A 14515-nucleotide genomic window follows, 5' to 3' on the forward strand; every position below is an offset into this window, starting at 1 on the left:
ATTTCTTCCACAAATGTATAGTTCACAAAAATGTTGTCTACTGTTCAGCTTTCCATTTATCTCTTTTCAGAGTTCTTGCAAGATGTTTGATAGCTATTTTTTTAAGTTGACTTTATACAATTTTATATTTACACTGAAAATGAATATTTACTAATTCTAGTTCATGCTCTCATGTAATTATTACACCTCCCAGTATTGTTTCTATACAAAGAACTCCATACTCTGAAGAAGTAATTTCTTTTTGAAAAACTCATCTAGTTATGCTTTGCATTGTTTGAATTTAGATGATCTTTTGATGACTACATTAAAACCTGGTAGTACTAGGGGGAACTATTTTTTCTGGATCTTCTAAATCTGGAAGAGGGTACTTCATAGACATGATGTTCAAGTACCTTAAGAAAACATCATGTTTTCAGTGGAAAATAATGTGAACCAAAATCCATGTAAATTTTAGTGTCTTCAGTAATCTGTAAACTGCTAAATGTAAGAGTCTGAGAACTATAACATTAAGAGGTAAATTCTGGCCTAAACTGCTATCATCCCTTGTTTAGATTACTGCAATAGTATTCTAGTTGGTCTCTGAAATCCCATTCTTGTACCCCTACTCAACAGAGAAGCCAGTGACTTCACAACTCTCAGAGAAGCAAAGTCAAAGTCCTTAAGTCCTGCAAGACCTTCACGATCTGGTTGCCCAAGAGCTCTATGGTATCACCTATGTTCCCCACCCTGACACTGACCTGTACATTCCACTCCAGTCTCACTGGCATCCATGCCATTCTTGGAACCCTCTAAATATACTGTCATTTTATATTAGCTGTTCTCCCAGGAAGAACCTCGCACCCCTAGGTTTTCCACATAGCCTACACTTATACTTTTGTTGAACTGTTATTCAAGGACACCTTCCTTGATCACTGTAGCTAAAATTATAATTCCTTGGAATGTCTTATCCCTCATTCCTACTTTGTTTTTTCTTTGTATTTATCACCATCTAGCATAATATTATATATTATATGTTTATATATATACATATATATTTATTACTCTTGCTTATTATTTATGGCTCTTCAATAGTAAGTAAGCTCCATGAAGGAAAAGACTTTGGTCTATGTTTTTCAATGCTAATTCTGAGAGCTGAGAACAGGATCTAGCACATAACTATTCAGAATTTTTATTGAAACCATCTCAAATAATATCCCTTACAGATAATAAAAGTTTCAAGTGTAAACTGTTCCTCCTTCTACTTATTTGTACAGACTTAGTAATTGGTAAAGGAGGAGGGTTATCTCAGTAGAAGAATGTTTTTATGGGAAGAACATAATAGGGAAAATTAAAAATTGCTGTTTAGGGATTTTGGAGTAATAACCTCTTAAAAGTCCTCCTTGCCTTCAATACTAGGGATGGATAAAATGATGATTACCTATTAAGCTTTAATTACCTCCTAGTAATAGAAATAGAAAATACTATTCTTGAATAGCCTCTTTTTTGCAAAAGACGTATCCTGATATGATTACTTCTAGAGGCTCTGTCAGTAGTATATTTATCAAATTCACAGAAGAAATATAGGGGACCAGTTAATAAGTTGTTTAGAGTTTTAAAACAGCTACAATAGAGTAGTAGTAATCAATGTCACAACATGACTGAACAAATTAAGCATGTACATATATATATATTTATTACTCTATTCTTTCGTTTCATTTTTCCTTTGTTCAGTCACTTAAATATTTGTGAAATATCTATCATTTTGTCATCCTTTTCAAAGATAAACTTCAAAAAGCAGCTGTTACTGTTTACTGTTCTGATTCCCCACTCATGAGCTTCTTCTAAGCCATTTCAGGATGGCTGCTGCCACCACATAGCACTGAAACGGACATCTCTAAATTCACTAAAAACCTTAACATCACTAAATGTAATGAACTTTTTTTTTTTTTACCCCTTACTTGGTTGCCTTCGCAGCATACATAAGAACTGACTGTAGTTCTTAATCACCCTCACTGTGACTATCACTTGTTTGACAGCAAAATCTAGTTTGGTTTTTATTCCTCCTCCATTTTTTCCTTTTCATTAAGTATAACACAGATACAGAAAAGTGCTCAAATCATTAATGTCTAGCTCAATGTATCATCACAAAGTAGACGTCCTTGAGTAAGCACTACCCAAGTCAACAAAGAGAACATTCCTAGTACTAAAGCAACCTCCTTCATATCCCTCCTGCCTCCTGCCCCAAACTAACCATCTCATATCTAAAACCATAGACTGGTTTTACTTGTTTGGAGCTTTATATAAATGGAACCACACAGTATGTACCACTTTATGTCTATTCTTAAGTGAATTCTTCATGAATTATCTATTCAAACCTCTTATTTTTCTATTAGGAAGTCTTTACAGTTATTGAATAAAAGTCAGTATATACAGGGTTACAAATATATTCTACTTGGTAGTTTGCCTTTTCACTTTAATGGTGTATTGATGAACAGAATTCTCAATCCTAATACAGTCCAATTTGTCAGTTTATTGTATTCTGTTAAAGAAATCTTTATCTATTCAAGATCAGGAAAATATTCTTCTATGTTATTTCTGGAAGCTTTATTGTGTTATTTCTCTTGTTTAGATATACAATGCATTTGGGAACGATTTTTTTTTTTTTTTTCCCCAGTGCTGGGGATTGAACCCAGGGCCTTGTGCTTGACGGGCAAGTACTCTACTCACCAAGCTATATCCCCAGCCTGGGAATGATTTTTCATATTCTGTAAGATAGGGGTCAATTCCCCCTACCCCTCATAAAATTACCTGATTGATCCAACATCAACGATTAAGATCACCTTTTCCCCACTGCTCTACAGCGCCTTCTTTCTTATGCCAAAAGTTCATATACTTGTGGGATCATTTTAGGACTCTTCATTCTATTTCATTAGTTTATCTGTTTATTCTTCTACCTATATTGCTTTGTACTTTTAAATCATATTTTGATATTAGTAGATCAAGTCTTCTCATCTTATTTTCTTCTACCTTGGTTTCTTTTTTCTTTCTTTCGTTTTTTAAATATTGGGGATTGAACTCAGGGGCACTTAATCACTGAGTCACATCCCCAGTCCTTTTTAAATTTTGAGACAAGTGTCTTGATAAGTTGCTTAGGGCCTCGCTAAATTGCTGAGGCTGGCTTTGAACTTGTAATCCTCCTGCCTCAACCCCCCAAGCTGCTGGGATTAAAGGCATGCACTACCTACTTTTTGGAGACAAGCTCTCACTAAATTGCTGAGGCTTGAACTTATGATCCTCCTGTCTCACCTCCTGAGTTGCTGGGATCACAGGTGTGTACCAATGTGCCTAGTCTATCTGGACTATTCTTGGTCGAACCAATTTGCCAGTGTGTGTGTGGAGGGGTAGGGGAACCATGTTATAATTTTGGTCTTCAGAACTAAAGGATAACATTGTCTTCTAATGCAAGATCATGGTATAGTCCTCCATTTATTTAATAGTTCTCTATATAAAGAGCCTTGCACATTTCTCATTAGATTTCTTTTTCCTAGGTATTACTATCTTGTAATGCATTTAAAATTATTAATCTCCTGTTTGTTGGCATACTGAAATATCAGGATAAAAAAATTGATTTTTATAAACTTTCATTTTTGTTTCTATATGTATTCATTCTATCGTGCTAACTACATAAAAATCTTCTAAAACAGAACTCTTAGGGACTGGCATAGAATGTTACATATACCGAAATTATTCAATGAAATTATTTGACAACACAAAATTATGACTAAAAACAAATCAGCAGGAGATTAAAAATAGAACAAAAATCTAATTCAAAATTAGATTGGCAAGTAACAAAGGACTCTAGAAGTAGTCCTTTCCCCTCTTCTATTTATGGGTACAGCTTCTAGTGCTCATTTAGGATAACCACTCCGAAAATGTTCATGAACTGCCTAGTTAAGACAGGTACCAGATTTGTCAAGGACAAAAGACAGAGGGCTGTCTCTAGATCAGAGGCCTCTGCCCATCATCTTAGTTTGCTTTGGAGACAAGTATCTGGAACACTGTAGATATTTAACAATTTACTACATAAGTTCTCTCTTCTATCACATTGTAATAATAAGACTAAGTTTATACTTCCTCAAAATCAGTTGACTTTTGTGATACAAAGGTTGAATAATCAATATTTTCTATAAAAGTAGCAAAGCTAGTTATTAACATAATATTGCAAATTAGTGAAAGCAAAGGAATTGAAAAAAGGTGATTCAGTCAATTCAATGTATGTGAAATACCAATGTATTTGAAATATAAAAAGATTATAAAATGGTTGCACCCAGACAGGTTTTCAATATAATTTAGGCTTACACCTAAACTGGTTTTATCACATGCCACAGAGATAAAATGAAAGTAAGATGCTAAGAAAATATGACCTTGGAAAAAAAATTCACTAACGTGACTAATTTCAAGAAAAGCAACAATTGTTACAGGATAATAAGAGAAACAAAGGATTCAAATTCTGACCAAGAGTTCTGAACTTAATTTAGAAAATAAAGAAAAAAGCAAAACCCCAAATGTAAGAAAAAAAACCCAAACCAAATCCTATTTTAAAACAAAAATCATAGAATCACACATATGGATCACCATAGAGTTAATAATGATTCTGTTTTATCTACCTATCAAGTGTTTGTGATTAAAAATCTATAGTTCACTAAGTGCATAACAAATAATACAAAGCACCAACATACTTATGTTTTTCAAATTCTTTCATTATTTTAAATTATGTCATCCTTAAAATTATCTAGCTAGTTTAATTATTTAAACAGCCATCATTAAATTTATTTTTAAAAACCACCTAACAGAATATGGCTGATATGAAATGAAGAAAGAGCTAGCTGCTTTGACACTGACATTAATTCCTTTAGTATATAACAACTGAAGTGAGATTTTGTTTCTCTGGGGTTTTTGTCAATCTGTTTTTGTGGTACTGGGGATCAAATCCAGAGCCTTCCACATGCCAGGCAAGTGCTCTTTCCACTGAACTACATATATCCCCAGCCCAAGATGGAGATTTTAAACTTTCTCCCAAGTGTCATCTACTCCAACTACAATTATGAACTGAAGTCATGTATAACATGCAAAGGGAGCTTTGCAAAATTAGCCTAATCTGACGCTGTATTGTACAAGACAAAAAACAAAACACAAAAAACAAAACATCAGTAGCTATGTGAACAGGGTATGTCTATAAAACACTCAATACTAAGTTCTCCCCACATGTTGATTTCCCTCTCAATCTCAGGGTTTTAACAAGATCACCAAAGCTCTTTCAAAATCTAGAACTCAATAATAAATACAGAAACATGTCATCCAACTTGCCAACAAAACAGCAACCTTACTAGCTACAGCTCAAATAAATTCTATATAAAAAAACATTGCTGTCACTTGGTTATAAATAACAGAAAATTCGAATGACCTCTAACTCTGAATTAACATGTTATTGATTTCACTGCACTTACTTAACAGGAAACATAGGATGTTTTGTTTTACTATAACAAAACTATAAGTCCACAAATTATCCAATAAAATCTAGGAATTTCTTTCCTTTTATTATTAGCTTACCCAGTTTAGTGGCGCCCTCTGGTGGGTATTCAGGAAACTGACCCTCCGAAGGAACGCTGACAGTTCTCCTCAGGCATCGCCCTTTGGTTGAATCTGCCTGTTGCTCCTGTCCTTCCACAGGTATCTAGTTAACCAAAAGAAAAAGAGATGAAACTTAACAGTGAATTCACTGTAACTATTTTGTGATTGAATAATCCTTTTAGTTAATAAAGACAATAAGATGAAATGAGAAGAGTAAAGTAGGAGAAATATAGATTAGTATTCACAATGGTAAGGTACTACCAACCCCTTTTCAGCTTTTCTTTAAAAAGACACCTGAAAGATCAGGAAAGGCGAGTATGTAAATTAGCTTACATGAAGTATGTGCAAATCATATCCAGGTGTGAAACTGCTCTGGGAGCTCAGAAAACAAAACAAAACACCCACACAAATAAAAAGGTTCTTCTTTATCAGAAACTGGTTCACAGGCTCTAATTTTACTCAATGTTCAAAAAGGTAAATAGAAATAAAAGTTGACCAGAAATATTTAGCTTCAAAATTCAAGAGGTGGTTTTGTTAAGGTAGTAAAATCACCCAAATTTTCTTCAATTTCACAATCAAGTACTTAGACATAATTAGTAAGCCACGTTTTCAGTGGAAAGATGTATAGATACCTACATAAAATGACATATTTTCTTGCAAAGGTGAGATTGTTTTCAGAATTATAAAAATCATATTTTCTGGCATAGTTTTGGGAACTAAGTAGTTGTTTGCATATGTGGGATGAGAACTATGAGTTGGGGGAGGGGACCTGTGATGCCAATAACCATTTTAAAGCTTATTTGACAGGTTATCATTGTAGACTAGTGGGAGAGCTCTAAGATATATATATTTATATCCTCTTATCTGCAAGGAATATGTTCCAAAATCCCCAATAAATGCCTTAAACCACAGGCAGCACCTGTATATTGTTTTTTTCTATTCATGTCTATGATAAAACTTACAAATTAGGCATAGTAAGACATTAACAATAAAATATAACAATTATAACAATATACTGTAATAAAAGTTATATGAATGTCTTCCTCTATCCTCCCTCCTCCATGCTTCAAAATACTTCATTGTACTTTTACCTTCTCATTACAGCTTCTCCTTGACATGTCTGCACTGCCAGCATCATTACTCTTGCACTTTGGGGTTTTATTCAATAAAACAAGAGTTACATGGAAACACCACTGTGATACCTTGACAGTTAATCTGAAAACCAAGATGCCTCCTAAATGAGTCACTGGCAGTATCCCAATACAGTGTGGATACACTGGACAAAAGGAGGATTCTCATTCAGGCAGGAAAAAGCAGGTTAGCATGCTACTTTTTACTATGCTATGCAAAACAGTGCAGTTTAAAACCTATGAATTATTTCTGGAATTTTGCATTTAATATTTTTAAACTGCAGTTGACCATGGAAAACTGAAACTGTGAAAGTAAAACCATGTATAAGGGGGTACGACTATAATGCTCAGTTTGGGGGTAAGGGGTAGACTTTTAATAATGATATTTTATTAATTTTCATTAGAAGAATTATATTGATAATATCTTAAATAGTTTGATAAAGTATGTCACTAATCATATTTCCTAATTTTTTATGGCTCCTGAGTTGTTAACAAATTTCAATAATAATGACTAACATTTAACACTTACTACACACAGATCTAGTAATTATCCCCTTTTTACAGATGAGGACTGATTTATTTTTCCAAAAGATCACAATGGACATACATTACATCAACTGATCTAGCAAAACTGGAACAGATACCTCCAGCTTTGACTCAGTAACCCAATTCCTATCTCTATCAAGGAGAAGACAGAAAGGGAAGCTGTCTCTGTTACTGAGAATCTAAGGAGCAAATTCCTAAGACTTCTATAAGCACTGCAAATTTTTAACACTCTGTATAGGGCCAAATATTCCTTCATCTCCTCATTACCATGACTAAGGTTACTCTTTGCAATTGAGAAACTGAAGACCAGAATTAAGAAGGATAAAATTCTAATAATAAGCTGAAACCACATAATAGCGTTGATAAAAACACGAATTCTTCCAAAAGTACTCTGTAATAGAAAACTTCATGAACGGTAATCGAAGTCATCCACCCCTTTCAGGATGGAAATTATCTCTATTTAAATAATTGAAAGAGTAGCACTGAAAGGTTAAATGATTCCCTTCTACTAAGAAAAGCAAAAAATGCAACCTCTACTTGCTCTAAAAGCAGAAGAAAAGGGAGTAAATTTGGAAAAGAAAGTTAGTTTGGATCCTTGAGCAAATAATTGAATCTAAATAAAAATAACTATTTTGGAATGGTTCTGGAAATGCCTATTATTAAAATAATAAAATAATAAATACATAAAAATAATAAAATAATAAATAATAAATACATTTTTAAAAGCTAGTAGTTGCTATGGTGTTGTCAGAGAAGATAATTTCCCTCCTGTGGGAATTTATCAAAGTCATATCCATGACAAAGGGAGTACCACTTTTTTAACATATCTGTATCTCCACCAGATCTAAGGAGAGATAAATAAAATATACCAAACCTCTTATTTGAACCTAAAATTCACTCACAATTATTTTATCAAAGTTTTGATGTAGAATCTTAATTTCTCACTGTTAAAACCTAAAATATGACCAAAGATTTTCTTCAAAGTATCACTTCTAAAGGTTGAGGCTTTTAAGGCTTAAAGGTTAAGCATACCTGACTCAGGATATAAGGAAGCATGACTTTTATTCCAAACTTTAATTTCTTAAGAATATCATACTTTTATAAAACCAATAGATTGCTTCTTAGATAAAATCGTTATAACTATATTGATCTACTCCTTTAAAATTGGATACATCACAATTCAAGTACCCTCAAACAAACCAAATTGAAGTTCACAAAAATCTTTGTGTTCAGCTGAATAGTGTTTAAAAAGAGCATTTCAGCTGTTCTAATTGTCCTAATTTAGTTGATCAGTTTACTTGTTTACACTGAACTGCTTATAAAAATTTATATATCTTCCAGGTTCTCTAACATGAGGGTTTTTTTAAAAAAAAAACAAAACAAAACAATTCTTTGGCCCTGTATTGGTTTCAGAGTCTTCCTTTGCCAAGAAAGAAAGGGGGAGGGGGGGGGAGAGAGAGAGATAGAGAGATAGATAGATAAAGGGAGAAAGGGAGGAAGGGAGGGAGAAAGAAGGGAGGGAAGGGGAGGGGAGGGAAGGAGAGAGGGGAGGGGAGGAGAGGGGAGGGGAGGGAAATAACCAAGAAAACAACCACTATAATTTCATTCCACTTTAGAAAAGTGGAAAATAGTATCTCTGGCTCCTAAGTTGGCTTTGTTAGTTTCAAACTCTCTAACAATGGAAGAGAAAGGTTATACACATAACATACACACAAATACCCATAGGTTTTCTGGAAAATACTCTTTCGTTTTGTTTTAGAGTCATATGCAAATTAATTTCAATTCAATCTAAGCTCATACAGATTAAATAGTCAAGTACAGCAAATCAAAATCACACTAACTAGCAGCTGAAAACTCTTCTCAGTTATTTCTTTTCTTGTCCAGGTACCAGCAGCATCAGCAAGACCTGGGAATCTGTTAGAAATTTACATTCTCAGGCCCCACCTCAGACCTGCTGAATCAGAAATTCTGGGGGTAGAGTTCAGCAATTTGTGCTTTAACCAAGTCTCCAACTGATTCTGATGCTCACTGCAGTTGAGAGCCATTGCCTTAAGGTATTGTTTTCTCTCCTTCCTATCATGCTTAAGCATCTCAAAGTATCATCTATAACAGACATGTAGACAGGCAGAGTTCAGGATCACTGATCTCAATTTCTCCACTTTATTCACTTATTAATCCCCGGTCACCTGAACTATGTATAGAAGCCAAAATCAATCACTGAGCTTTACTAAGCTTCCATTTCTACATTTCTGAGGTATGATCTTAATGATATCTCATGTGGATGCCAGGGCTGTAGCGTTTTAAAGAAGCCTCGTATTGGCAGGGGCAGGCCTCTATCATTGTATAGCCTGATCATGAGTTTCTCAGTTATTTTCTCAACCTTTCAGTTGTTCTCTGGAAGCCTGCACAGTTTTTTCCTGCAAATGGAAGTTCAGAACTTGGCCGAAGACTACTTGGCCTCCTGCCTAGATTATAGCCCCTTCAGATGTAGCATTCAATTCTCTGCCTCCTCAGCTCATTAGCAGGACCACTGCACAATGCCTAAACTCCATATTCCTGTGCTACTATCAGGAAAGAGTGCACAGAAGATACTAGGGCAATGGTGACCACCATAATGTTAGGTCACCTACAGTCCAATGCCTGAAAATATATATTTGTTGGGGGTAGGGGCTGTCCTGTTTTTGTTCTTCTTGTTGTTTACAGAGGGAAGACTAGTCTTGTACCTGTTGCTCTATCACAGATCCTTAAAAAAGTCCCTCGTGACCTTTTAGCCAAACTTCTACAGCATCATCTTCACCAGTATCTGCCTCTGATGCTCTGCTCCTTAAGCCCATCCTTTACGTACTGATCAGAGTGGTTCCAAAATGCAAATATGATCATGTCATCCTGAGGATTAAAGTCCTTCAGTGGTTCTCCTTTGCTCTAGGAGTGTTTTCAAGTAAGTGGTGGTATGTTCATGGGGTCTGGGGAGAGATGCCTTCCTGTTCAACCAGAACATAATTCTGAGTTCTGAGTTTATCAGTTGTATGGGGCTTCTGTACACTCTTTTTGTACAATGAAAGGGTTCTTTTGGTTAAAAACAAAAACAAAACAAAACAAAACAACAACAACAAAAAAGGATTCAAAAACTACTGTCCTATAAAGTGCAAGATCCCTAACATTGTATACTAGGTTTTCCAGATTCTAGTTACTGTCTTTGTGTTCAGTTTCAGACTTTACAGTCTAGCAACAGCAAATGTTTGCATTTTCCTAATATATCCCCTATTAGGTAGTCCAATGCCATTGCTTAGTTTATTCTCTCAGCCTGAAAGGTACCTCGCTTTCTTTTCTATTCTACATCTGACAGGTAAAATTATTTGTCCTAAGATTTAATACAGACATTTCCTTCTCTAGGACTTCCCCTATTACCAGTCCCCTCAGGGAATGTTAAGGTACACCTCCCTTATTGTCTTCCAATAACATATCTCTCCCTGTCATTCTATTTATCATCTTGGTTTATAATTATTCACATGCAACTAATTCCACATGAGTTAGTAGTTTATATCTTACCAGCTATCAAGATTTGGATATGTGATGTCCCTCAAAAGCTCACATGTAAGACAATGCAAGAATTTTCAGAGGTGAAATGATCACATAATGAGAGGTACAACATAATCAGTGGATTAATTCATGGATATGGATTAACCGGATGGTAACTATAGGCAGTTAAGGTGTGGCTGGAAGAGCTAAGTCACTGGGGCTGTGTCTTTGGAATTTATATTTTGTCCCTGGTGAGTGGAGCACTTTCTGCTTCCTGCTTGCCATATCCTGAGCTGTTTTCCTCCACCATGATATTCTGCCTCATCTTGGAACCCAGAGCTATGGAGTCACCATCTATCAATTGAGACTCCTGAGGCTATGAGCCAAAATAAACTTCTCCTTCTTAATGATGTTCTTATCAGGTCTTTTGGTCACAGAAATGCAAAGCTGACTTAAACATCAGCCAATCCCCAAACCTTAAAATAGCTCCAATATGAATGAATGAATAATCAGTAGGTTGAGATGGATGTTATTTTAGCCAAAGGAAAAAGTATGACATCAGCCACTAAGTTGGTAAGCATACAACTACCTTACTTACTTACTTCTCTCTCTCTCTCTCTCTCTCTCTCTCATTTGAATGGGGAGATCAATGAGCTAGGGAGAGAAGTGGAACGGAACACCAAATGTATCATGACCATGCTTAAATCGAAGAACATTCATGATTTAGACAGCAAAGGAAAGGCCCTCTCATTTCTAGACCTGAAATCAATGGTAGTCTCTGAACTGTTCATTTCATTCCTACCTCTCCCTTTTCCAGTATGTCCTATATATTAATTCTCCAAATATGTAACTTTGATCAAATCCCTTCCTTCATTAAGCTTCCTTTCACAATATTCCATTACCAGTAACATCTAAATGATCTATTTAGTTAGATCAAGGTTCATTTAAAATAAATGGATTTCTTTATCTCATAATGTCCAGTTTACTTGTGTTATTCATCAAATGTAACATTTAAATTATGTCTTATTCAATAGATTAACACAGACTCAAAATCAAAATATCATACCCTTTAACTTCAGATAGACTTTCAAGTCTTTGGATCAATACCATCAGAAACCTTTTCCATTTGACATACTCTGAATTTTTTTGTTTGGGGGGTAGTGTAGGTGTGGGGCCTGTGTGTGCCCGTGTGTGCGCGTACCTGCAGTCTCCATCAGTACCAATGCCTGCCTCAGTTAGGAGAACTGCATTCCTGGTTCTATGTGAGGAGAAGGGTATATCAAAACATGAAACATTAGCCCTCACTTTATTTTAAATTACAGACTAATGTTAAATGTTCTCAGAACTGGATTTTTTCCTTCAAAATTAATACAATTGTTTCTTTGGATTTAATGAAGTACTGCTAGCTGAAGCCAGTTTGACATTGTAAGAGAGATGTCAGACTGATGAAAGGTGTGCAGCCTGATATAAAAACCAAATCGTGAACCCTTTTAAAGAATAAAACATATTTTACACGTTCAAAAAATTTATGTCTTATTTCCACCAGTACATTTGTTATGGGAGAGAAAGAGGAAAGAAAAACTGTATTTTATTCTTAGCAACTTCTAACATAATAAATGCACATACAAAGACACACTATATATCTGCTGATTAACGTGGTTCTCAATGAAATATGCCACAGGTAGTTAACCTCGGGATAAATGACAGTTAATTTCTAGTGGTCTGCACAAAGCCAAACTATTTTCATCAATATGTCTAAGTATAAATACCATCTTCCAAAAAAATAAAATAAAATGTGCTAAGATATTTCAGAACTTCATTGTAAGTTCTGAAGCATTTTAGAACTGCCTCATTGTCTGAACAACTAGTATCCAACCTTAAAAATTCTAAATACAGAAAAGTTTGCATTAAGGAAAAGGAGCCAGGCACAGTGGAATATGCCTGTGATCCCAGCAGCTCAGGAGGCTAAGGCAGGAGAATCACCAGTTCAAAGTCAGTCTCAGCAACTTAGCAAGGCCCTAAGCAACTTAGTGAGAACTTGTCTCAAAATTTAAAAAGTGTAATAACAAAAAAAGGGCTGGGGATGTGGCTTAGTGGTTGAGCAGCCCTGGGTTCAATCTGTGGTTAAAAGGAAAAGAAAATGGAGCCAAATTTACCCTTTTATGCTTGTTATGGCCAAAAGGAAAAAACAAAAACAAAAAACAAACAAAAAAAAACTTACAAACTTAGCTTTCTTTTATATTTTTGTACTGGCTGCACCTGAGAGGGGTTCATGTTTGTCTTCTACCATTTCCCTCAAATCCTTAATTTCTAGTTTACTTGGTCTTATCTCTTAAAAGCAAAAGGGAACCCAAATGGCCTCCTAGGCCCTCTCAGTTGGCACCAAGCCAGCTGGGGCCTTTGCTTTGCACCCATGCAAGAAAGTATATTTCATATAAGCAATGTCTATTTGCACCATCTACATGAACTAATTTACTGGACCAAGAAGTCATTTTTCAAGGTGACACTCTTGGCAAACTTCTCTTTCAGATTCTGCCCGGAACTACCCTTCTGCTACATTCCCCAATTTATAACACTCTTCCCATGAATCTCCCTCAAACAGATTTTTTTTCCCAGTCTGAGAAGAAACATGCAGAGGTAAGAAAGAGCATTAAAGGACCAACACACTGACTTAATAGGTAAGGGATACCAGAGTAGTAAAATCCTTCCATATTCCATCAGAACCTACCTAAGGATTCAACTAAAATCCTTACTGAACCCTCTTAATTGATCTTTTTAACACAGCCATAAACATCCCCCTGATTAGTTAAATAGGATTTGAAACAGTCTTTTCAGATCATTTTATTAGGAAATTCCTTAAACACTTCATTTCAAGAAATTCTAGATTATTCAATGTGAAAACAAGGAAAAGGGTTACATTCCTTATCATTTTTAAGTGCAGATGAAAGGTGGAAGAGTGAAAGTATATTCTGATCCTTCCATAAAAGATGAATTTCCATTTTTTTCCTATAACAAAATTGACAGAATATAAAATGTATCTTTCAAGTAGCAGGTACAGCAATGTCTTCACATTTTCTTTTTCTAAAGACTTAACTTTTCCAATTTAATAATGGCAGAACGTAATTACTTATCTCTGAGCATTAACTGTATTTGTAAACTGTTTTGTAAAATCATCCCTTTATCATTTCTTTCCTGGCTTACTGCAATAGTCTTCTAATTCATTAGTTTTGTCCATTCTCTTCCACAAGTCTTTCTATATCAACAGAGTTACTTTTCTAAGCAACAAATCTGATGATGTCATTGCCCTGAAAATAGTTGCATGGTCCAAATCATTTCCAGAAAAAAGTAAAATTTCCTCCCCATGGCCTTCAAGGTTTTTTCTTGCCAGCTATTCCTTTTCCTCTTGTAAACTATATTCCAAAAACTTTTAACATTTTGCAATTCACCAAAGAGATATGGTCTTGACTTTGTATCTGTATATACCCATGTTGTGTCCTCCCCTTCTTTTCCTCTTGGTGAGCTCTCCTTTGTGATTTAAGACATGGACCAAGTCTTACTTTGTCTATGAAAACCTATTTTGGCATTCTCCACTCCACACCATAACCGATTCTAGGCAATACCTCCCTCATTTAATTTTTCCCTTGTGGTTAAATTAATTTAAAAAAATATTAAGGTAAAATTCATATGATATAAAATGAACTATTTTAAAG

At 35.0% G+C, this 14515-nt stretch overlaps 1 protein-coding gene across 5 annotated transcripts in view; it reads right to left on the reverse strand.

The window, feature by feature from the left end:
• Positions 1-14515, reverse strand: part of RASAL2 (RAS protein activator like 2) — a 363735-nt gene that overhangs the window by 165303 nt on the left and 183917 nt on the right. For all 5 annotated transcript variants that reach the window (XM_079105905.1, XM_079105907.1, XM_079105906.1 and 2 more), the window contains exon 3: positions 5590-5713. In XM_079105905.1, the coding sequence (XP_078962031.1) occupies positions 5590-5713 (124 nt within the window). The remainder of the gene's footprint in view (positions 1-5589; positions 5714-14515) is intronic.

Source organism: Sciurus vulgaris, assembly GCF_902686455.1.
Source record: "Sciurus vulgaris genome assembly, chromosome: 12".
Lineage (NCBI taxonomy): Eukaryota > Metazoa > Chordata > Mammalia > Rodentia > Sciuridae > Sciurus > Sciurus vulgaris.